This window comes from Cicer arietinum, chromosome 1, assembly GCF_000331145.2.
Source record: "Cicer arietinum cultivar CDC Frontier isolate Library 1 chromosome 1, Cicar.CDCFrontier_v2.0, whole genome shotgun sequence".
NCBI classification, from domain to species: Eukaryota; Viridiplantae; Streptophyta; class Magnoliopsida; order Fabales; family Fabaceae; genus Cicer; species Cicer arietinum.
Window position 1 is genome coordinate 50,586,970 of NC_021160.2, and position 25,274 is coordinate 50,612,243.

At 31.9% G+C, this 25,274-nt stretch overlaps 4 protein-coding genes and 1 long non-coding RNA gene across 8 annotated transcripts; 2 read left to right on the top strand and 3 right to left on the bottom strand.

The window, feature by feature from the left end:
* Positions 1–1,774: 1,774 nt before the first annotated feature.
* LOC101490972 (fasciclin-like arabinogalactan protein 11) lies at positions 1,775–2,859 on the bottom strand. The gene has a single exon (XM_004487072.4). It carries the CDS (start codon positions 2,786–2,788, stop codon positions 1,934–1,936), a length of 855 nt encoding a protein of 284 aa, XP_004487129.1. The 5' UTR covers positions 2,789–2,859; the 3' UTR covers positions 1,775–1,933.
* Positions 2,860–4,507: 1,648 nt separating this feature from the next.
* On the bottom strand, positions 4,508–5,598 carry LOC101490642 (fasciclin-like arabinogalactan protein 12). Its single transcript, XM_004487071.4, has one exon. The coding sequence runs from the start codon at positions 5,537–5,539 to the stop codon at positions 4,793–4,795; it is 747 nt and encodes a 248-aa protein (XP_004487128.1). The 5' UTR covers positions 5,540–5,598; the 3' UTR covers positions 4,508–4,792.
* Positions 5,599–9,539: 3,941 nt separating this feature from the next.
* Positions 9,540–15,424, top strand: LOC101490324 (beta-galactosidase 8-like). The gene is made up of 19 exons (XM_004487070.4): positions 9,540–9,991; positions 10,078–10,173; positions 10,676–10,788; positions 10,864–10,930; positions 11,004–11,096; positions 11,207–11,350; positions 11,609–11,697; positions 11,825–11,930; positions 12,024–12,111; positions 12,258–12,376; positions 12,504–12,665; positions 12,844–13,046; positions 13,134–13,228; positions 13,365–13,474; positions 13,586–13,699; positions 13,788–13,889; positions 14,019–14,230; positions 14,319–14,655; positions 14,970–15,424. Exons 1-19 carry the CDS (start codon positions 9,839–9,841, stop codon positions 15,075–15,077), a joined length of 2,511 nt encoding a protein of 836 aa, XP_004487127.1. The 5' UTR covers positions 9,540–9,838; the 3' UTR covers positions 15,078–15,424.
* On the bottom strand, positions 11,913–14,136 carry LOC113787034 (uncharacterized). The gene is made up of 2 exons (XR_003473225.2): positions 13,996–14,136; positions 11,913–12,135 (listed from the first exon to the last, which is right to left on the bottom strand). It is a non-coding gene; the product is annotated as an uncharacterized lncRNA (long non-coding RNA).
* A 1,069-nt stretch (positions 15,425–16,493) lies between the features above and the next one.
* LOC101489779 (serine/threonine-protein kinase GRIK1-like) lies at positions 16,494–22,078 on the top strand. 4 transcript variants are annotated; one of them, XM_027335311.2, is made up of 13 exons: positions 16,496–16,864; positions 17,073–17,270; positions 17,361–17,744; positions 18,317–18,391; positions 18,476–18,520; positions 18,791–18,865; positions 19,381–19,468; positions 19,604–19,728; positions 20,171–20,266; positions 20,681–20,747; positions 20,845–20,960; positions 21,076–21,154; positions 21,568–22,078. In XM_027335311.2, exons 3-13 carry the CDS (start codon positions 17,424–17,426, stop codon positions 21,711–21,713), a joined length of 1,233 nt encoding a protein of 410 aa, XP_027191112.1. In that variant the 5' UTR covers positions 16,496–16,864; positions 17,073–17,270; positions 17,361–17,423; the 3' UTR covers positions 21,714–22,078. The 4 variants fall into 4 exon arrangements, with proteins under 4 accessions (XP_027191126.1, XP_027191112.1, XP_004487125.1 ...); XM_004487068.4 differs by having other exon boundaries at positions 16,498–16,864; positions 17,352–17,744; XM_027335298.2 differs by having other exon boundaries at positions 16,498–16,819; positions 17,352–17,744.
* Positions 22,079–25,274: the final 3,196 nt, after the last annotated feature.

The following is a 25,274-nucleotide window of genomic DNA, read 5'->3' on the forward strand; positions in this document are numbered from 1 at the left end:
GACTATTTCTAGTACTTTAAACTCTAGTCTTGTGTGCGACGAGGTCGATAGTACTATTATTTCTATGTTTGAGACTTATGATCGCTTAGTCTAGTCTCTTTCAACTTCTGGTGATTTAAGCTTCGAAGATGCATACACTTTTCTACGGTCTTATGGAATTTCTACTCCTTGGGTTAAGCTTATATGTAATAATTGTGTTCCTCTGTCTCGTTCCTTTATTCTCTGGAGAATTTATCTTGGAATGATGCCCATTGAAGAGATTCTTTGAAAAAAAGGTTTTACTAATGTGTCTGTTTATTCTCTTTGTGGCCATGACGCTGAAACTACTCAACATCTTTTTTTTGATTGCTCCTTTGTCCAACGCATTTGTTTGTGACTTGGGGGAATCTTAATGACTAACTTGTCTTATAGCTTTTTGTATGTTTTACAGGTCTAATTGGAGTCCTCAAGTGAGAGACGTGGTCATATATGTGTGGTTAATGTTTCTGCTGCATTTGATTTTGTCGGAATTAATCAAAATTCTTCAACAAATAAATTCTTCTTCACTGATAAATTTCTCTAATTGTTTCCAACATGTCTTTGTCTGGAAAATGTAGCTCCCTACATATATCTTCTTAGCTTTTGACTACTTTTTGTTGGGTTATGTCTCTGTCACATACCACTTACTTAAAGCTTCAAGAATTGTTTAGGCCGTCTGACAGTTTCATCCTTACTATATGATTAAGTGTAATACATATGAAGCGCTAAAGGCAGTCCTTGGAATTCTTCTTATGGTGGTCTTTTCAGATATCGTAGTGCCGCTTCTCTTGGATGGCTCGCTATGCCTCTTGGTATTAACAATGCTATTTTTGTAGACTCAATGGGTGCCATACTAACGATTGAGATAACTTTTGAGAAATGGTGACATAACCTTTGGTTAGAATGTAATTCAAGTTTAATGGTTGTTGTTTTCTGAAACTCACAACTTGTCCCTTAGAGACTTTGAAAAAAATGAAAAAAAATTGTATTTATCTCACCTCCCAAAAGATGTTTCAATGTTCTTATTTTTTAGGGAGGGAATCTCTTGCGCCAATTTGTTGGCTAATTTTGTGATTTCCATACAGAGATTTGTTTGGTGAAATATCATTCATCCTTATATTTTGGAGGAGTTTTTTAAGAATATAATTAAACTTCCTATTTTAAATTCTTTTGATGTATTTAGGTTTGACTATTACCCCTTATTTCTTTTGTATTTTTATCTTTAATAATATTTGGTGTTGAAGAGGATTGTTATAGCTGGGGTAACAAGCTAGTTTAAACGAGCGACACTAATGATATTTTTGCATCTATTTATTTGGCAAAACATTTTTTTTATATTCATTTTACAAGAGAAACAAACATAATTGTGGGCTATTATGAAAGGAGAATGTGTGGAGGGGTGGCCTCGGTTGTAGCCTTTTTTTTTATAAGAAAATAGTTAAATTACACTTTTTGGTCTTTTATGTTATTTTCAAATTTTAATTTAGTCTCTAAATTTTTTTCGTTTTATTTTAATTTCTTAAGTTTCAAACGTTAAAATACTTTGGCTATTTAATTTATTTTTTCTTTTTATTTTGATCTCTTAAATTATCAACATTAAACATTTTCATTTTTTAAATTACAAACATTAATTACTTTGAATGAGAATATATCCAATATAACCAACGTAAATTATCACAAAATAAGACACCTCACACGACTATTCAAGAATCTACCGATGAATGATCGTGCAAGATGCATGAAATTCCAATAGAGATTGTTTTAATTTAATCCATAAATATAAATTAAATCAAATTACTCAAACCAAATATTCAGACAATTTTACAAGGAAAAAACATGGTTCACACCAATATCAGAACAGAGGAAAACAAAGTTCAAAAGAAAAAAGAAAACAAAAGAAACATGCTCAATTGTTTCAAATCATTGCAACAGCAACAAAAGCTACTCCAAGTGACACCAACATTGTTCTTGTTCCTTCAATTGTAATGAAACTCACTGCTCCAGATTTTTTCTGACCCTGCGTTGTCTCACCATCCTCATTATCTTCTGCAGAAGATGATTTATCCTTATGATCATCAGCTTTAGGTGCTTTTGCAGCAACAGGAGCAGAAGCATGTACCTTAGAAGGAAAGAAATCCAAAGGAAGCAAAACTTTATCCAAACGATAAATTGCAAGCTTGTTATCTTGATACACAACACCAGTAACAGTAGCATTAACAACACCAGTTGAAATATTAACACTGTTACCAAGGGATTCAACATTAAATGGAAGCTTCAAAGGGTCTTTACCAGCTACTGTTTCAACTGGGTTACTTAAAGAATCAAAATTGTTGCTGTCAACAAACTGTGGAAGAATGTGGAACTGTAAAAGTTCAATTTTTTTGTTTTCGTTTAGCGAGTTGAGGAACCCGGGTTTGAGATTCGAGAAAGCCGAGTCATCGGGTGCGAAGATTGTTAGTCCTCCGGATTTTGCTGTTATGAGCTGCGAGTTTAAGTTGTCCACGATTTCGGTTGTTTTTAAGAGACGGGTTAGGATGGCGAATGTTTTCGCCTTTTTAAGGATTTTGGTTATGTCGTCTGGTGTGGTGGAATCAGAGGTGTCTGGTAACGTTGGGACTAATGGTTTTGATGATGCTGGTGATGGTGATTTTGGTGCTGGTGCAAGTTTTGGGGATGATGCTGGTGCTGTTGATGCTGTGTTAATGGGATAATAGAATGAGGAGAATGTGAGTAGAAAGAGTGAGAATGAAAATAGAATTTGTTGTTTCATGTTTGGTTTTTGATGATTGGATATTTTGCTAATTTGTTGTATGTTGGATGTGTGAATTGGAGAGTAAGGAGGGGATGGATTTATATTGAGGATTAGGAAATGATTGGTAGGTGGAATGTTATAGTTCTCTACTTGTGATTTTGGTGGTATGAATAATCTGTCATTGGAGAGAATAAGGATCTTTTATCTTATTTTTATTGGCATCACTTTTGGTTACATCAATATTTTGGGTCTGAAATATTGATGTGATGAGCAGTGAACTATTGAAAAAAATTCAAGTGATATACGGATAAAAAAATTATTTATAAAAAATGTATATAAGTAGAGTTAAAAGTATAACAAGTTGTCAGATATTCAAACATAGTATTTAAAGAAACTCTGTTATTCAATTGTGTATATTATAATCAAATTTTTCTTTATTTTTGGGTTTGAAGTTTCTCCACAAACATATTGTTTTATGCAATAGTAGTAATGGATGAATGTAATTCATTTATTATATTAGGGGATAAGAAAAGAAGTTATATTTGTGATGAGAGTGAAGCTGATCCCACAGGTAGTGATTTTGATATAGTTGAGGAGGTTGCACTTTCTCTTTTCCCATGATAGTATGTAGTATCTTTATATAATAATATCACCATTAACAACAGCAAACAAAAAATAAAATAAAAAATTGGATTGAAATTAGCCTTTACTTTCCTCATCGGTGGATAATTAAGAGCCATTTGATCAATCGTGCTCAGAGATCTTTTATACTATGTATACTGTATACACATAAAAAGGAGCCCTCACCTTAGGAGCCACTTTTGTTTTTTAGCTCTCATAAAAAGTATAACATATAAATACTTTTGTTATATTTTCATTTGGGAGACAATTGCTATCCCAAAATTTGTTCTTAATCACATGTCTTAATGATATTTCTTTTATATATATGTACATAAAAAAAATAGACAAATGGGCTTTCAGCCCAAACTAGTAAACAATAATTGGGACATCTTTGTTTTTTGTTGATAGAAAAAAGGATATCTTTGGTTTTTATCTTGGAGTTAATTACTGTATATATTTGAAAGAAGAAAATAAATAGACAAATGAGTCTTGGTTTGTTTTTCTAGGTTGGTATATTAGTTTTGGCTTAGATGGTTTTAGTCAGTTTTGGTTTGATGGTAGGAATAGACTAATTTAAAACGTTACGAAGTTTATGTAGGACAAATTGTATATTAGACGGTTTGTATTGATGGATCTGACATATTTTTCACTTTAATAATAGTATATATTTTCTTATGTTTCAATATAATTAAATCTTTAAAATTAGAAAACTTCTCATTGCAAGTTAGCAAAACGTGCCATGATAGAGTATTCCACTTTGAAAACAAAAAGGCGTTAAGATGCATTTGGAAAAGTATGAAACCAGATTATAATGTCAAGATAAAACTCAAAGTGCCCTTCAATGTTGCCATTAGTTGGAAGTTGTAGCCAACATCACCAAATTTGTCCATAAGTATATGTTTCACCGTAAAGTTTCACCTTATAACTTTAAGATACATTTTAAAATCCTTCACGAACAATGGTAAAATAGTCACTAATATCACTTGAATTAATAAGAATTTATTATACACTAAATTGTAACCTCCATATATTTCAACTTGTTGTTTTGTGTCTGTCCTACAATCCATGATAATGCAGTCGTGAACTCGTACAGCTATAAGTATTTTCACAAGTTCATCTTACAATAGTACACAAAACTTCTCATTATAACAAAACACAAGATATGAGCTTTTTACTTTTTCAACAAAAAATGACAACTAATAAAGAAGAAAGAAAATAAACAAATCTTCAAAATTGAATACAATTTATCACCACAAACTTGACTTGACCCTCAAGAAATAAAATAAATGACAATCATTAAAAAATGCTGCAAAGCATTGATGTGAAATTCAACAACAAAACTAACAGAGTTTCTGAATTGTGCATACTGAGTTTGTAACTTTGTTCAACCTCTCATAAGAGTCACAATGAAAACACTAAAGCAAATGCAACGAGCAACATTATGATTCCATTTTTATCCTTGAAAGTGATAGCATTAGATTGATCATTATCATCTGAAGATGAAGGACCCTCTGTAGATTTTTTCTTAGAAGCCTCCTTACTCTTTTGTGGTGCAGGAGCAGGTGGAGGTGACTTAGGAACGAAGAAATCCCTGGGAAGAAGAACCTTATCAACTTGATAAATAGCAAGTTGATGATCAGAAAAAACACTACCACCAACAGTAGCATTAACAACACCTGTTGTTAAATTCACTTGATTCCCCGAACTTGTTATGTTCAATGCCAACCTTTTAGGATCATCGCCGGCCTGTGTTCGAACGGGGTTGCTTAAAGTATCAAAATTTGAGATGGAAACAAAAGTTGGTAGTTCATGGAATTGAATGAGTTCATTCTTTTGTTGGTCGTTAAGGGAATTGAGGAAACCAGGTTTGAGGGTAGAAAAGGAATTGTCATTTGGTGCAAAGAGTGTTAGTCCATTGTTTGAGTTTAGGAGCTGTGCATTGATTTGTGTTGCTACTTGTGTTGTTTGAAGGAGACGGATCAGTGTGGTGAATCCTCCTGCTTTTTTAAGGATTCTGATTATGTCTGTTGGAGCTGATGATGAAGGTGATGGAGCTGGTGATTGTGATTGTGATGAAGTTGGTGTGCTCAGAATGAGAAAGACTATTACAAAATATGAGAGACTCAACAGAGGCTTTTGGAATTTCATTATGACTTTGTTTCAGAGGGAATTGTCTTTGCTTCTTCGAGTGTGAGTGATGGAAGGAGTCATCAAATTTATTGAGGATTTCAAAAGGGTTATCTTAACATTAGGTAGAATGTTTAGTCACCAAAATTTAGCTGTTAGTATATACTAATTAATTAGCTTAATGTTAGAACATAATGTCGGTTCAAAAAAAATAATAACAAAGAACAACTGAAATGAAATTGATCATAGAATTTGACTAATTATATCTTCGTTTTATTTATTTATTGAATAATAGCTGCAATTTCTTTGTATAGTAATTCAAGTTTAAGGCTTAAAATGTAGAACTTATATTTAGATAAAGTTATAGTTAATTTATGTTAGTTGCAAATTATTTCTATCTTGGTTGTAATAGTCACTTTAGAATTTATATATAAATAGCATCTCATATCTATTGTAATTAACAACTTATTTTTTTTATTATATCAATACAATTTTATTTCTACGATTCTCTATTCCATATTTAATTTTGCAAATTACATATTCTACTATATACTATGGTCCAATTTACAAAGTTATTTTTGAAATATTTAACAGATCTATCTATTTATCACAATTATAGTTATGAGTCATATCTAACACACATGTATATACCTCAGACTTACTCATAGAGTCAACGGATTTTATATATTAAGGATCCGTTGACTCTGTAAGTAGTTTTGAAATAATTTATTCTGTTTAAACGATAAATTTCATTAATTCAATAGTTGATTAATGACATTATATGTTATTCATTAAACAAACAAAAATTTAAATTTGAAATTCATAGTTTTGTAATTCATTGATATTTACTTATATTTTTTCAAAATTTTATTATACGTTCATTTAAAATTATTTAATTAAATATTTTAAAAATTTTAAAAAAATTTATGGAATTGGTCTACTGAATATATATATGTATATATATATATTGGAGATTAATTAATTATTGAAAGGTAGTGTGTCAAATAAGACATTATTGTAGTAGCTAGCTAGCCAGTTGGATTTTGCTTAGGAAGGCAGGAAAAATAGTGGGATGGGATCTCAAGTGGTTGTGTGGGCAAAAAAAGATGGGAATGATTGCTTAGCATTTACTTGTAACTTGAAATTGTTCTGAAAAAAGAAGAAATAATCAATTGTATTTGCTGCTATCTTAAGAAACAAGTCCCATATTTTATTTTGTTTTTTTTTCCTTCCAATTTTAGGAAGTTTTATGATAATGATATTTTAGGTTGGCTAAGTTGTTTCTCCGATCAAGCATTTCTAATACTAAGTTCAAGTGTTTATTTTATTGCATCATATAGGATAAAATCGATTAAACACTTTTTCGAATGATTAATTGAACGAGTCTGGTTGCTAGACTTAGATTCGTTAATTAGACATAGACAAAATAAATTGATTAAATAATTTGTATTTTAAAATAATTAAATGATGTATATTTCTTTTTTGTATATATCAAAATAATTTTTATTTAAAATTGTGACTATGTAAGTATTATCAGAATAATTTTTGTATTTATTTGTGAATGGGTCGGTGAATAGCAAATTTTTAAGTGTGATGATATGTTTATAAAACATTAATGAGGCTAATCTTACACTTGATTGAAAATTTCAACAAGCTATGTTGAAAATGAAGAAAATACACTAAAATTTAAAACAAACAGAGAGACATTTTGACATGATGTTGACTTTTTAGTAAAGGGAAGTAATTCATGGACATTAATTTATCCCACTTGCATGAGTTGTTGAAAGGTCCAGTTTACGGTTGCTTTGAGATAAGAGGATGGAATAGAGGTAATCTATCACCATTGACATTATTATTATTATTATGCTTCCGTTTGGAAATTAAAGATAGAGAAGTATGCAATTTGATACAAAAAATTTCAATTTAGAAATTTTAACGAAACAAACGAAACCAATAAGAGGTGAAAGATACAATGGAGCTAGCATTGCTTTAGGTGGTCATAATAGGTCTATATTTTGGAACCATTGGATTAAATGAGTATATGAATATTTTAGAACAATAAAAAGTATTTGAAGGAGTAAAGCAGAAGAAAAAGATAAATAATTTAATGGAGTAGTGTAGGTGTTTAGTGAATTTTAAAAATATTTTTACTTCAGATTGAAAAAAACAAAGGAAGACATTCTCGAGATAATTTGGGACTTTCCCGCATTGAACAACACATACTATGACACTCAAATGTTATCAAGTGATGATGTGTTATAATTGCATATGCTTACACGTGCCACATGGGAAACATATTATCACAATTCAGATCAAATGAAACCCTTTCCTTTTAAAAATTGCTTCATTTTTTTAATAAAAAAAAAAAACTATATTTAGGGAGGTATTGAGTTTCTAAACAAAGCCAAATTACAATTATAAGTTCATATATCTCAAAAAATAAGAAAAATACAAGAGCCAACAAAAGATATTAGATTTGGAAAAGACTATAAGTGATGAACTATATCAATTATTTCCACTTCTACGAGAAGAAAAAACACACATCATATAAGTTACTACATCGTCATCAAGAGCTGATAATTTGGGAGGCAAGAGTCCTAACATGTGCTCAGATTTAAACCACAGGATTGTTGAGTCACACATTTACTAGACCTATAACACCTTATGTTAGTCGCTTCAACTCCTTCTTACACTTAGTAATGACCATATACACACTTAATAAAATCAAGATTGATTGAACCTAAATTCTTCTTATAAAAGAAGTGTTGTCAAACACAAAAAATACACAACTCATTATAATCACTCAAATACTAACTTGAATTTGTTAGTCACCTTACCCAAATAGAAGTAGAAGGTTGTGCATGGGAATTATGAAGATTTTGAACAATGCCACCAATCAAACACATGGTTTCACTTGTATTTGGGTCGTTGAATTACTCAACAACCATAATTTAGGACATGAATAGGCTACCAAGCCATCAAGCCCAAAAATGTCTTTTTCTTTCTATCATCATTGATTCTTAATTTAGAATAATGTACTTGACACTCCAGCTACTTCTCTACTCCCACAAAATCCAATAATGCTATAAAATAGTCATTTTACTATTTTATTAATTTTTTTTTTGGAAAAATCCCAAACCTAATTGTGTTCTGATCATTTCTTTTAAAAAATTGAAATTTCATATTTTATGAGGATAAAATGTCTAAAACAATAATATAATGTTACGGTCTATATTATATATTGATCACCCCTCTGATCATGCTATGATATTGAAACTGGACTAACAACCAATAAATATAAATACATAGAATTAAAAAAAGAAGAAAACAAGAGAAAAGATGCTTAGCAAATTATTAAAGCAAAGAACCTACCAAAGTTACATAAAAAAAATAAAGAAAAAGGAAGCACTCATTTGTCATACTTAGGTGCAAAATTAGATGTACGGGTGACCTTTGAAATTTGAATTCTGCTGTCATTACTCCAACAAAATGTCACCATCTCATAATAGTCGCTTCTCTTTTTGCCTCAGAAAAAATAAACTTATTTAACAATTGCCTTTTTTTAATTAATTAAAACATCTCATTAAATAATTAATTCTTAACTAATATCCTCAAGAAATTCATTAACTTGATTAAAAAAACAAAAATGATATCCACGTCACAAAAAATCTCCAATAATGCAATATTATTATAGTAGTAGTATTAATTGTTGGTAGTGATATGGGTGAGTTAGTTAGGCTGCTCACTTCCACCCTCCAATGCCATTTAATTAGTTTTCAAAACTAGATATTTACCTAATATGTCTTCAAAAGAAGATGCATTTTTTACTATTTTGGTTAAAAATACAATGCATGTGTTTGAGTTGGTTAAACAATGCTAAATTTATGTAAAAGATTATAGTACAAAAATTTTACCATCTTCAATCTAAAATATAAGAGAAGATAAATAAATAAAAAAATTAAATTTTTTATTTATATTGATATTTAAGATCCAAACCGTGTTTCATTAAAAAAATAAAATGCATCCAAAAAGCATAAAGTGGGTGCAGTAGAAGAAGTCGAGGATGTCACCACCGACAACCTTTTTCTTTGTCAACACACAGTTGACACCTGGCATGCACCACTCCTTCTTCTCATAGAGTGCACAATCTTCTTCTTCTTCTTCTGCTACACACGCACGTGACTCAAAACGCAGAAGCATGCGTAACAGATAAACCAAAATAAGATTGTTTATTACCATTGCCATTTTGATTCAGAGAAGAGAAAAGTTTCTTTCTTTCCTTGTGGGTTTTGTTTTGTGTTTGTTCCCCAAAAAAAGACCATGGAAGTGACCCAGATTGTGTTGGTTCTTCTTTGGTTATTCCCAATGATGTTTTGTGCCAATGTGGAGTATGATCATAGAGCATTAGTCATTGATGGTAAACGCAGGGTCTTGATTTCTGGTTCTATTCACTACCCTCGTAGTACTCCACAGGTCTCTCTCTCTCTCTCTCTCTCTCTGATTTTGCGTGTTCTTGCATTGTCTTTGATCTTAAAACAGTGTTGAATCTGTTGTTGTAGATGTGGCCAGACCTTATTCAGAAATCCAAAGATGGAGGACTTGATGTGATTGAAACCTATGTTTTCTGGAACTTACATGAACCAGTTCGAGGCCAGGTTTCTATTTTCTTTGTTCTTTTCTGTTATGTCATATTGTTCCTCTTGCTTTCATTTCACCATTGTATTGCATTTGTTAATTGTGATTAGTTTTCTGATTAGTCAAACACAAATGAAATGTGTGAAAGAAGAGTTTGCACTGCAGCTATAATGCCTCTTTGGATTGAGTTATTCGTGACTATCTACTGAGCTAAACATTTTTAAAGCTATTTGAGAGAGCTTATATAAAAAGCTTATGAAATGTTCATTAGTTGTTTTCAGCTTATTCTATAAAATAGTTTATGAAAACACTTATGTTATAAGCGCTTAATTAAGTTGTTTCTCCAAACAGGTTAGTAGTGAAAAAAAAAAAAAGGAAAAGAAAAAGAAGTGTCCTTGTTAAGCTGAATTGCTAATTCTTGAAAGCATGAAATGTTGAATACTTTTTTGGTCTAGTTTTGATAAAAAAGACAGATTTAGCTTAGAAAAGCTATTAGCATTGACATGAAATTGATTTTTGCAGTATAATTTTGATGGGAGGAAGGATTTGGTGAAATTTGTAAAGACGGTAGCTGAGGCAGGTCTATATGTGCATCTCCGAATCGGTCCATACGCTTGTGCTGAATGGAACTATGGGTAAAGTTTGTTCCTTTCTGTCTATTATTTTTCTGGGGTGTTCATGTCTGATTGAGGGTTTTAACTTCATAACAGTGGTTTCCCTCTTTGGCTGCACTTCATTCCTGGGATTAAGTTTCGAACCGACAATGAACCATTCAAGGTAACCTTCACCCTTCTGCTTCATTCTATTGTCCTTAAATTCGAGTTAACTTTTCAGAAAAATTTGTTTTCAGGCAGAAATGAAACGATTCACGGCTAAGATTGTTGATCTCATGAAGCAAGAGAAACTATATGCATCACAGGGTGGACCTATAATTTTATCTCAGGTTTTATTATTTTCTTTTTTGTCTTTAAAAGAAATTACTAACATGTAGCTCTTGAAGTATGATTAAGATATTTTTGTTAATGTGAGAGTTTTTGCACTTTCCAATGACAGATTGAAAATGAGTATGGAAACATTGATTCAGCATATGGTTCTTCTGCTAAATCCTACATCAATTGGGCAGCAACAATGGCTACATCTCTTGATACTGGTGTTCCTTGGGTCATGTGTCAGCAAGGAGATGCTCCTGATCCTATTGTAAGTTTTCTCTTTTAATATGTCAACATTATGTTTGGAAATTGTATTTTTTCCTGATACGAACGTGCGGCAACGTGAAGCTAGCAGAGATAGCTTCTCGCATTCCACCTTGATTTCTCTTCTCAGAACACAATACTGAACATCCTAAAAGTGTTTCCGGTTTATGATTTACTTGATAATTGTCTGTGTTCGAGAAAAAGGAATCTTAGTATGCTGTTGACATTCATTTTACTTGATTTTTACTTTAACCGCTCGCAGATTAATACATGCAATGGATTTTACTGCGATCAATTCACACCAAACTCGAATACAAAGCCGAAAATGTGGACTGAGAATTGGAGTGGATGGTTAGTGTCCTTTCTTATATAAACCATTTCATTATTTCATTGAAGTGTATTCCTCCATATTGATCTGATGGATTTTGCATCTTCTTTTTGTTATTTTTTCAATCTTTTGAACTATTTGGAATGGTAGGTTTCTTTCATTTGGTGGTGCTGTTCCTTATAGACCTGTGGAAGATCTCGCATTCGCCGTGGCACGCTTTTTCCAACGAGGCGGAACATTTCAAAATTACTATATGGTATTGCAACCTGAACTAATGTTTTTTTCAATTTCAACTGTACATCATACTACATGATACTATATCATTCTTTAATTGCTTGCTCAAAAACAGTACCATGGAGGGACCAACTTTGACAGAACTTCTGGTGGACCGTTCATTGCTACAAGTTATGATTATGATGCACCAATCGATGAGTACGGTATGCATTCCTTCAACTTTCATACTGCATAAAAGAAGACACATAAATAGTATTTATAGCATGTATAGTTTATTTCTTATATGTAGAAGAGAAATTACACTGGACAATTTTTGTGTTTTTTTTAATATGTTTACTGTATGCTGCAGGAATTATTAGGCAACCAAAGTGGGGCCACCTTAAAGATGTACACAAAGCCATTAAGCTTTGTGAAGAAGCATTAATAGCTACTGATCCCAAGATTACATCTCTTGGTCAAAACTTAGAGGTATAGTTGGTATGTATTGAAATTTTGGATGAATTATATATGTGCCTAAAATTCTCCTAGTTTATCAAACTTGTAAGTTTATTTCCCTAAATTAGGCCCTAACAGTCTTTTACTATGTAAACCTCAGGCTGCAGTTTACAGGACAGAGTCGGTATGTGCTGCCTTCCTCGCTAACGTTGACACTAAATCTGATGTAACTGTAAACTTCAGTGGCAACTCATATCACTTGCCTGCATGGTCTGTGAGCATCTTACCCGATTGCAAGAATGTTGTGCTTAATACTGCAAAGGTTTGATTTACCTTAAATTTGTGTTATGTTGCTTCAATAACGAATAGTTCCATGACGATTATCGCAATCAAAATAGATAGTTTAATTTGATGGAGTTACTTAGAAAGTGTGATTATTATTCATTTTGTGACTTCTCTTATTTGCTTGTCCGAAAAGTAAGTAACATTTTGTATGGCAGATTAATTCTGCAACTGTGATTTCAAGCTTCACAACTGAATCTTCAAAAGAAGATATCGGTTCTTTAGACGCTTCTAGTTCAAAATGGAGTTGGATAAGCGAACCTGTCGGTATTTCAAAGGTTGAGTCATCCTCAAAAATTGGTTTACTGGAGCAAATAAATACCACAGCCGATAGAAGTGACTACTTGTGGTACTCATTAAGGTAGACAAGCCTCCAAGTTTGAAAAGTATTTCCTCTTACCCATGACTCTGCTTCTTGATAACAATTCTCTTGTGTTTATTTTTAAAGCATTGATCTTAAGGATGATCCTGGTTCTCAAACTGTCCTTCACATTGAATCACTTGGCCATGCTCTTCATGCTTTCATTAATGGAAAGCTTGCAGGTAAGTCTATAATAATATATAAAGGCAATACCCTTTTTTAGTGTAGACTGCTTTTCTTTCCAAATATATCCTTTTCAGTTTTCTTTTTTGAATTATTGAATAGTAATTATCTATGATATAATTGAAAAACTCTCAGGGAGTCAAGCAGGAAACAGTGGCAAAGCTAAACTTAATGTGGACATCCCCATCACACTAGTTTCTGGAAAGAACAGTATTGATCTCCTGAGTTTAACAGTGGGACTTCAGGTTCAGTTTTTCTAATTATAATGTATATAAGGAATTACAAATAGAAAATATTTATGAAGTTATGAATTTTCTCGTTACTATATAAGCTAACATGAACCTTATACACATCAGAACTATGGAGCTTTTTTTGACACGGTGGGAGCAGGGATCACTGGTCCAGTGATATTGAAAGGTTTGAAGAATGGCAACACTCTCGATCTCTCCTCTCAGAAGTGGACATATCAGGTCAATCTTAACTTTTGATTCGAGACTAATCTATTGTTCCTTCTTTCTGGTTCAACTCTCATAGTGTGCTCTTAATTTTTTGATACAGGTTGGCCTAAAAGGTGAAGAGTTAGGTCTATCTATTGGAAGTTCTGGAGAGTGGAATTCACAATCTACCTTCCCTAAGAACCAACCATTGACTTGGTACAAGGTAATCCGATTTTCATATTATATGCAGAATATTTCTTACTTGTGGTGGCATAATGCAATTTAAATGAAGGGAGTGCTACTATATGAAAAATGTTTTTGGTACTAACCAATGTAGTACATGTTGCATTAGACAAACTTCGATGCTCCGTCCGGCAGCAATCCAGTTGCAATTGACTTCACGGGGATGGGAAAAGGCGAGGCTTGGGTAAACGGACAAAGCATTGGGCGATACTGGCCTACATATGTCTCTTCAAATGCCGGTTGCACAGACTCATGCAACTATAGAGGACCTTATACTTCATCTAAATGTCGAAAGAATTGCGGAAAACCATCACAAACATTGTAAGTGTTGGTAATTTTCAATGACAAAAGTAATTGAATCGTGAAAATAATCTTGATCTATGATGTAACTGAGAAACTAATCCTGCAGATACCATGTACCGCGATTTTGGTTGAAACCAAATGACAACATTCTTGTATTATTTGAGGAAAGTGGCGGTGATCCAGCACAAATATCATTTGCTACAAAAGAGCTAGGAAGTTTGTGTGCACATGTATCTGAATCTCATCCACCTCCAATAGACTTATGGAACTCAGATACAGAATCAGGAAGGAAGATAGGGCCTGCATTGTTGCTCAAGTGTCCTATTCATAATCAAGTCATTTCTTCCATCAAATTTGCAAGCTATGGAACACCACTAGGGACTTGTGGAAACTTCTATCACGGACGCTGCAGCAGCAATAAGGCGCTGTCAATTGTACAGAAGGTGTTTATCTAGATTCCTCTTCCCTTGCAAACTTGTTATGTTTCTCTTTTTTTGTTAACTATGTTATTGGTGTGAGATATCCACCAGCTTTGTCAACGACTAATCCCTCGCTGGGACTTAGTTGCTCGGTCACCTTTAGTGGAGTCTCCTCTCCAACCATGTTTTTTCCATTCACAAGTCTTGAACTCGATACCTTGTTTAATCGATCTAAATCCAATTCCACTCTGACCAACGTAATGTTAGATCTTTGGTTTACTTGCTAAGTTTTTAGGTTTCACTTTGGTCCTGACCAACTCAAATGATCTTTTTAACAGGCTTGCATTGGATCAAGCAGTTGTAGTGTTGGAGTATCAACGGATACATTTGGAAACCCTTGTAAAGGAGTATCGAAGAGTTTAGCTGTTGAAGCTACTTGTGCATAGAAAGACATGTATTCCCTCCAAGAACACTCACCAATTGTCTTCAACTCTTGGTTGAAGATGCTTCTTGTTAATTCAAACTAGAATTGTATTCTAGGAACATGTCACAAAAAATTGGCAATTAGAATAGTGTAGTAGTATCACTTGCAATAAAAGAAACAAAAGTGTGGTCCATGATGATGCAAGATACGTGATATAAAATAGTGTTTTTATTTTTGTTGCTATTTTATGAAAAGGATGGTAATGGTCCCATACTTGTAATACAAGCACTTATGGATTAGAGTTGGATTGACATAATTGTATGGGAAATTTTTTACTTAATTGGAAAATGATGTGTTTGAAAACTTCAATATTTAATATGTCCAAGTTGCACATTGTGGTAGGTTTAAGGAATATGAGAAACTTATTGCAAATTGAGATTTAAGAAAAGGATTGTCATGGGAAAACATTATGGTTGGCCCTTACTTGTTTTGGATGGAAAATGCAATATTATGAAGTAGAAAGATAATTACAGTATGTCAATTTCATGAAGTGTATGAAATTTCATAATTAATATGTAGTCGATTAAAATATGGACTAAAAAATTTGTAGTTAATACATAGCTATGACTTATATACTATATAGTTAAACAATTCATAGCTGATTTGTTACAACTAATTGAAGTTAGCAGTAAACAAATAACAAAATAATTGAACATCCCATGTATTATTTATTAGATAAAAATAAAAATAATTTATAAATAACAAAAGTAGATATCAATATGGGTTAGTCCAAGTGATGAATAGTTTAGTTTTTATACGAATCACAACTCAAGCTACCTGGGATTCAGCTAAATTTAATTTGATATTATAAAAAGTTTCTTATAAATTTAGTTTTATAAAAGAAAGAACAGAAAAAACTTTATTTCGTTGTAATATGTGAAAATGAATTTTGAGTTTCATAATGACATAACATGGAAGGAGCCCTTTATAGTCTCTGTTAAAGAGATCTTCAAACGTGGCCAACCTGTTACTACTGTTTTCCTTTCCTCCTAAAATTAAAGAAATTAATTTTCATATATTGAAATATAATTTTAATATAACTATAATTAAATTCAAATATTTGTAATTGTATGTGATTCATGGACAATATAAAACACTTTTATATTCATTATAAAATTGATTTAATAATCTCCATAAAATTTAATTCAATTAATAAATATAACTAACAAAATATAGATTTGATTGAATACATGTGAGTTTTATGCAGTACTTACCACATGGTAGAAACAAAATTGATTAAATAATAATGTATCTTGTAAAGAATAATTAATAATTTTGATTTTTCAAAAAAAATATATAGACATAGAAGCAAAAATAAAAATTTGACCATACAAAAAAATGGTACAACACAAAATTTAAAATCGTTATTGAATTGTATCCTTCTTTAGCTTTGCAAATTCACATTTGGCTGTATTTAACCATCTTTTTTTCTTGACTGAAATTACACCCCGAATCTCTCTCTCTCTCTTTCATCCCAATTTGGTTTCTTCCACGCAGGGTTTCTCTCCTTCCACCGTTTTCTCCTCCTCATTCACAATTTTCAATTCAATAAGGGTTTTTTTTCCCTTCGTTTCCTTTGAATCGCTTTCAGGGGATGTAATTTCATCTCTCTCGATTGAATTTTGGAATTAGGGTTCCGCGTTTTACTCCAAAGGCCGTCCATTGTTGCTGGAATTTCAGGCTTTTGGAGCTTCTTGGTCAAAGGTTCTTCCATCTTTTGTCATTTTCCGCCACAAACAATAAAAAAATGTAATCTGCTTAACATTTTCATTATCTTATGATTATGATATGATATCCTTTATCGTTGACGTTTCTCTTTGATGGCGGCTAAATTTATATTCTTTTCTTTCTCCTAATTTTATCTCTAATGTTTTTTTAATAATGGGTGACTTTTCTTTGTCTGTATTTTGTTAAAAGGATTATATTTTTATAATATTTTTCATGTTTCTGTTCATAGAAAAAGGTCAACGAATTATTGGTGGTGAGTTGTGGGCTGAGCCTGCAACCATTGTTAGAAACTGGAGATATCGCAATGTTGGGTGTCAATCGTAGTGATTTCAATTTCTTTAGCGGTTTTCTCCACCTAGCTGAATGGCATCCCTTAGAATAGCGATGTTATATTGGGCTTGAAGCCCTTCCTTTACTCTCATAAAAGGTAATCATCATAAATCATATTTTGTGTGTAGTTTTGGTAAAAATCATATTTTGCTTTTGATGAGATATTTATGTTTTGTAGGGTCAGCAGAGAAGTTAGTTGTTAGGAGGATATTTGCTTTGGCCATTTGGGGTGAGTTAGATTGATGCTGTGATGGTTGATTATAGGAGTTTTTCATTTACTAGAATGATTGGCTGCTGGAGTTGCTTCGGGTTGATAAAAAAACCGAGGCGTCAACGTACTAAGCGCGGCATCAACAATTTTCTCTCCCAAGGGCTATTGACGGATGGAGAAACTGAAGGGGATGAAGTTTCGTATAGTGGTGACTATACTAGTAACACCACCAGTGGAGATGATAGTGAGGTGCAAAATTTACCCAATCGTTCAGAGGATATTTTGAATTTTAGAGCAGAGAATGGCATGATTTGTAGGCCTTTTCCTGTTAAAGAGACTGTCAAGCTTGTTCGTTCGGAGGTAACTGTCTGAATAGCTTTTCTGTTTTTGCTGTAAAGGTTCTTTCTGTTTTTAGTGGTTAACTGAACATCAAGGCTAGATTGAATAGTGTGGACAGGTGAATGATTTTGAGTTCAATATTGGTGAAAATTGCTCTCGTTGTGTTTTGATTACTCTAAGGCTTCCAGAGCCTTGGCTGAATTGTGTTCAATTTACATATAATTTCGAAAGAAGAATTTGTCAGTTTTTTTAATGAGTACTGTATGTCAAAGGGAGGTTGGATTTCGTTTTTAGGCAACATTTTTTATCAGTTTTGGTAACTTGATATCGTGTTAAGGTTGGACAGTGAAATGTTTTGGGGTTATTGCTTTCTTTGTAGCCATGGCTTCTTTTTCCATGTTTCTTCCCTTATAAATTTCAAGAGTTGTATATCCTTTATGTTAATCTTGCTGTTGATTGAGTCGCATGTCTTTTTATGTTCAGTGTGTGTCTGGAACCCATTTGATTGATTATTTGTATTGAGGCAAAACTTCTCTATTGTATATGATGTAACTTCTGTCATAATTTTTATTTAATTTCTGCCACTCTTTCAGGATGACAATGGGAACAAGATGTTAAATGAGTATATTCGAGAGTATAAGATTGGTTCTGGAAGCTATGGCAAAGTGGTAAGTGAAGTGTATTTGAAATTACACTTTCTATTATCTCAATGAGCTTGCTTTCCTGAGCCCCTTCCCTGTTATGCATTGCAGGCTCTTTATGAAAGTAGTGTTGATGGACATCATTATGCAATTAAGGTACGGACACTTTTAGTGTTAGCAGGCATACCACTTTATGATTGGAAAGTTTTCTTTTTTGACAGAGCAGAAGTTACTGTTCCTGATAATAGGGAAGTGTGACGTAGGTAGATTGTTGGACTAGTTAGTTGCTAGTGTGACTGAGCAGTTGCACACTCTATTATATTAGGAGATTGAAAACCAATCAAACATGCATGCCTGCCTGTATTGTTATTATTAAGATATGGGCATTGCTGATGATTTATTGAAGTTAAACCTTTTGAACTGCAGTCCTTTCATAAGTCTCACTTACGGAAACTTCGAGTTGCTCCATCTGAGACTGCCATGACTGATGTTCTACGTGAGGTATTTTTCTTTTAGTATATTTCTTTTGGTAAGCAATGGAGGTTTCCGCATTGCATGGTCAGTTCATTGACTTATTATTATTTTCAGTCATAACTTACGCTAGAAATGTGTTTCAAGTGTGAATATAACAAATCTGGTCAGCAAGTTGCTTGTTACCTAGTGGCTTCTGCTTTATTTTTCAGTTTATACCTACTTACTATGCGATAACTACTGCACAATTTCCGCTCCAGATGTCCATTATTTTGGAATCTATTGTCACTAGTAGTTCTTTTTATAGAATAGCATGCATTAGGTCAGCCTTAGAAAATATAAATGTTAGCCTCTCCCTTAGGCTAGATGTCCATTAATGTTCGTATGGAATATGTAGTCATTTGGTGTTCATGTAGTAGCATGCATTCTAGAGAATATGATTTTTTTTTTTTTTTGTCCTTTTGCTTTATAGGTTAGGTTAGTTGTTTTAGAAATTTTTTGTTGTCCCTGCAGTAGTTTAAAATGCACACTTGCTTTATTTTCAGGTACTTATCATGAAAATGCTGGAACATCCTAATATAGTTAATCTCATCGAGGTGATTGATGACCCAGAGTCAGATGACTTCTACATGGGTACTCATGATTAGTTTCTTATTGTTTTTGTTTTTTTTTACTGAAATTTTTACAAATTTGAATGATCTTCAAGTTTGAATAAGAATCCATTGTAAGTTCTGTTCTGTGTTTAACTGCTAACTTTTACTTGTACAGTACTTGAATATGTGGAAGGCAAATGGGTTTGTGAGGGTTCAGGTCGTCAATGTGCCTTAGGTGAAGAGACTGCTAGGAAATACATGCGTGATATAGTCTCGGGATTAACATATCTTCATGCTCATGTAATATCTCTCAACCAATCTTTTTTTGGGTTAATGTTGACTCATCTCTCTCTCTCTCTGAGACACTTATGATACGCTTGTAATTTTCCCAATCTCATGTTGTTTAGTTCATGTATTTCACAATTTAATGATTTTTTTCATAAAAAATGTTTTATGAAATGGATTACAGAACTAGATACCGCTGCAAAAAAAAAAGTTGTATAATTTACAGATTGAAGCACATATCCTTCATGCTTTTCAGATCAGTTTTGTGTGTGTGTGTGTTGAAGCTGTAAATTTTGAATAAATCTCTAAGTTGTCTGCAACTATGTCTTTTTCGCACCCTGGTAGAAATGCAACTTATCATTTATTTATTTGTAGATGGTGACACTCATTCATTTTACATGCTTTGAAATCATTTGATCAAGTAATTATGGTGATTCTTTTATTGTTTGAAACACAGAATATAGTTCATGGGGATATAAAACCTGATAATTTGTTGATTACTCGCAATGGGACAGTAAAGATAGGGGATTTCAGTGTCAGCCAGGCTTTTGAGGTAATTCTGAACTATACTTTAAAGATATGAAAGTTGATACCCACATTAACCTTTTTTTATGGGAAATTGAAAATGATTGGAAGAAATGAAAGCTGATGAATTTTTCACTTGAAACTTGAAATTCGTTATTGTCCCAATTGCATAATTTATATAAGCCTCTTGTGTTGTTAATTTTTAATACACTGATATAAGATATAATAGAACAATTTAGTTAATCTGATGAAGTTATGATTTTTGCTCAAAATGATTAATCAATTAGAGTGTATATGGCGACGTGTTTAATTTTTCCTACATCCCCAAGCACATTCATGCATCCTTCTACATTTTTCATGAGTTATATTGGCCACATTTAATGTGTGCTAAAGATATATCCTGCCAATTAATATAGTACCCATGCTTGCATTCACTTTGCAGGACGGTAGTGATGAACTTCGTCGATCACCTGGCACTCCTGTTTTCACGGCACCAGAATGTTGTTTAGGTTACATTTCTTTTTTCAAGCTTGCAAGATACTTTGCCTTGTGGAATCAATCAATCCCCATATTCTCATTGCAGTTTTGTTTGTTGATGTTATTTAGGCCTTACTTATCACGGTAAAGCTTCTGACACGTGGGCAGTAGGAGTTACTTTGTACTGTATGATATTGGGTGAATACCCATTTCTCGGAGACACACTTCAAGATACATACGACAGAGTAAGATTTATATTAACTTCATCTTCACCCTAACATATTATTATGTAGACTTAATGTTACATATTTTCAACCGGTCCTAATGAAATCCAAACTTCATGTTTTCTTACTTTTCCAGATAGTCAATAATACTTTAGAACTCCCAGATGACATAAACCCGCAGTTAAAGAACTTAATAGAAGGATTGCTTTGCAAAGGTACATGGCATTCAACTTCTGTTAACTCCTGTTAAACGGGGCATAGCATAACTATATATATGCTGAATTTGGATTGACTTATAAACATTTTATTTGATATTATGCATTGACATAAGTGCTTGTCAAAAGTGTTTGGGAGTACTTGCAATTACAAAAACTATTGATATGTTTGTAAGCTGTTTTCACCTTATTATAGTAAATTTTCTATGATAGCTTATGGAAGCAACTTGCAACTTATATGTGTAGAAATAGTTTCTATATCAACACTTAAGTAAACAGTTTATCCAAACACATATTCCATGTCAATTTGCATTGTTTAGCTCTTGTTCCTACACAAACTTTTTTACCAACCTAATTTTATTTTGTGCCGCTTACACAAACTTATGGTTCTTAATTGAATTTGTGTTTTGCAGACCCAAGTCTAAGGATGACTTTGGCTGATGTTGCTGAGCATGCTTGGGTTATTGGAAATGATGGGCCAATTGGTGAGTACTCGTGTTGGTGTAAACGCAAGAGCCTGGTGAGCGAAGACTTTGAGGAGAGCGATGTGCTTGTTTGAACCACCTCACTCACTAAATTATTTGAAGTTGGGATTTCTTAATGTACACTGGCAAAGCCCATTAATCTTATTTCGTTTATATATCCGTTTTGACCCTATGTTGGTATGTTCTGATTATAGAGAAAGTCCCGAAGGAAACCTTGGAGTTAAAGAAAATAGGTTCATGTTTGTTGAAGATAATAAGACAAGTCTTTGTTTCTCTTATGTTTTTGTTGTGAAGCATTTGGAAATTTGTGCTTAGGGACAGGGAGAAGTTGTTTTGGATGAACTTAGATATTCACGGATACTACTTAGAGATTAATTGTCTTAAAGCTACGGAAATTTATTTAAGGAGTTGATTAAAGAATGGTGTTATGTTATTTGCATTTGAGCATCTTTGGTCTTCTAGGACTACGGGTTGGGATGTATATGAGCCAAGAAGCATATGTTATGTTATAATATCTCTGGTTCTAAATATAAGACATAGTCAGATCTATTTGGTAATTCTTTTCTATTTAAGACCAGAGGTGGGATAAACCAATAAGCATGTGTTACCTTTTGGTGCATATAAACCAAGTAGCATATAAAAGTAAAATAATCATGCACTTCCTTTTGTTTAGCTTCTAAAATTTGATGATTTAACCATCCACATGAAGCTTAAACTTCTGTTATGATTGTCAAATTCATAAAGCTCATAAGGTCTTTTTCATATAGTGCATTCTTACCAAACCACCCCAACCCAAGTGCTGTTGCACCCATTCCTCTCAAATAAAATGTATTCCTTCCTATTCTTTTCCTTCATAAAGATAATGATAACAACTTAGCATGATAATAAGCACCAACGTTTTTCAAAACTGAATTCTAGCTTTGTACTTACTTTTAGCATGTTTGGCCCAAAAAATAAGTTGGATTGGATCTGAGGAGTTCCAACTAAAAGTTACTATAGCAATTTGCAACCAATGTATAATAATATAAATTATCAAAAGAAATATAATAATAAGATAAAGTTGTTGTTGTCGTATACGCGTTGTACTCTGAAAGAAAAATGTTGTACATCTAATCCATAGAAAAAGACAAAAATGGAGGCAGTTTTTGGATGTATCATTCACACTCCTCAACCATAGTTTTTATTATTTGGGATTTTACCATTTGACTTATAATTCTAAGTTCCTCAACTATAACTAACAAATCCAATTCTCCACGACTCTCTATCTCTCTCTAGATATTATATTAGCCAGCACGAAACAAACGGTGCATGAGGAAAAAGCAAAACGTGTGAAAGGGAAAGGTTTCTTTTGCAAATACCAAGAGATTTTCCTTCTCTCTATTTATATTATTTTTAAAGTTTCATACGGCACTGCCCAACAAGGTCAACAGTGTATATAAACTTTAAAATATTATTAGGGAGTATAGTATCTACTATTCTATGCAAATCTTTGTTTATTTGGTTGTCATTTTTTATTGTTCTTATTAAAAAAAAGTTAGAATATAATTAAATTATTAATTAGTATTTACTATATTATATGTAAATCTTTAGATAGCTTTAGTGTCCTTCATTTTGTTTTCATAAAGAAAAGTATAAGGAATAAATAAATGATGTACTAGAGTCGAATAGAAGCCCTTGGTAATGGGGTGAAGAATAGGAAAAAAAGAAAATAATAATAATAATAATGATGTATGTATGTAATATAGGAAGTAATGATGTTGAGATAAGGTACAAGTATTGAGAGAAATTAAAGAACCACTGATTCACCGACTGGGCCCATATTAGCCGAATCAATTTTTCTTTTGAATAATCAACATTTTTCTATTGCATAAAATCAGGTATTTGTGAATAAATAAAAATTGATTTTGATAAGACTAGAGGGAGTACTAATTACTTGAACTATATATGTGGAATTCAAATGAGCCACAAATTGTTGTATTTTCATATTTAAAGCAAGATTTTAATATGTTTGTTTTTTCAATAAGTATACCATTTTATCTTTAATCTCTGTGAAAAATATTTTTATTTATAGTCTTTGTAAATATACTAATTTTCTTTTATAGTTTTGTTGCCTTGTTAAATATTTGAAATATTTGTTTTTATTAGACTTGATCCATATAACACGTCGTACATTTAGTTTTAATCATATATTATAAGGATCCGTATCAATATGAATAAATTTTGTATTAAAATAAATAATAAAAATTAAAAATAAAAATGTGATGCATTTAAAAATAATAAAATAAAAATATTTTCTTACATTTAAAACATAAAATTATATATTTAGAAATAATTTAAACATTAAGTAAACATCATTAATTTTGTAGGAATAAAATTTGTGTCATCTCATTCAAAAGCTATTGAGTCAAATCCAACATTATCTAAATATAAATGTCCGAGTAAATAGAATCATGTAAGTTTTAATAAATTTTAAACAATACATTATTAACAAATTATCACTTTCCGCTTAAAAAATTATCACTTTCCTCTTCTGTTCTCAGTGTTTAAATTTTATTTTAAAATTTTAAAAAAATAATAATTGAGCATGCTTTTCTCTTCGTCCTATATAAAAATAAAATGGCTTAATAAAAAATTTAATCTATCTATTTACACTAATTTAGTAAATTAATTTTTTATTTTAAAATCCGACTAATTTAATTCCTTTATTTATTAATAATATTTCGACGTCTAAAAAATAAACACAGATAGCTAGCTGAATGAGTCATATTTATTTGTAGAGCAGCAATGTAACGTTGTCAAGAATAGAACAATATGGCAATAAATTGAACATGTCAAATTCAATTGACTATCAGTCAAATCTTGGAATCTTTTGTAGCATCTCACTTCTGAACCGACACGGAAATTTTCAGTCCCCAAACACATTTTATTTTCTCCTTTTCTACTCTAAAAAATAACTGAATATTTAATATTAAACGATTTTCCGTTACAAAAAGTAACCATATCTAACAGTTTTAATTAGTTCTACTTCTATCATAGACTGACGTAATGACTCGACATTCGGTGCTTGCAGCATACGAAGAATATACATTTTTTCGATTTGTTTATTCGAAAATAAGTAAAGTTGTTTGTTGCTGAACTGGATTGGTGTTGGCATGAAAATGAAGTTTTCAAACTTTGAACAAAAAAAATTCAAGTATGAAACATCTTGTATAAGTAGCACTTGTAAATTGACACGACTCAAAGGATATGATGCACCAATTAAACTTCGTTTGGTAGAAAAAAATTGGGGATAAACAGAGAAAATCAAAATAAGTGAACTTCATTTTGTATTAAAAATAAAGTAAAATTTATTTGTCTTGTTAGAAAAAAAAATTGAAAATATAGGAGCAACAAACTTTCATTTATACATCCTTTCACCATACTCTTTATATGCGTTGAAATTCAAATGCATTTCACAATTATAGTGTAGGACTCCTTTGATTATTAAATAAAACTAAAATTTATTAAAGACTATTGTGCCCCAATTTTTTCTTAAGGACTATAATATGGATTCTGTTTGAAGGATCAGAACTTCACTTTTATTTTTAATTATAAAGCATATTTCATTCTATTAATATTAAGGATTATATATATAT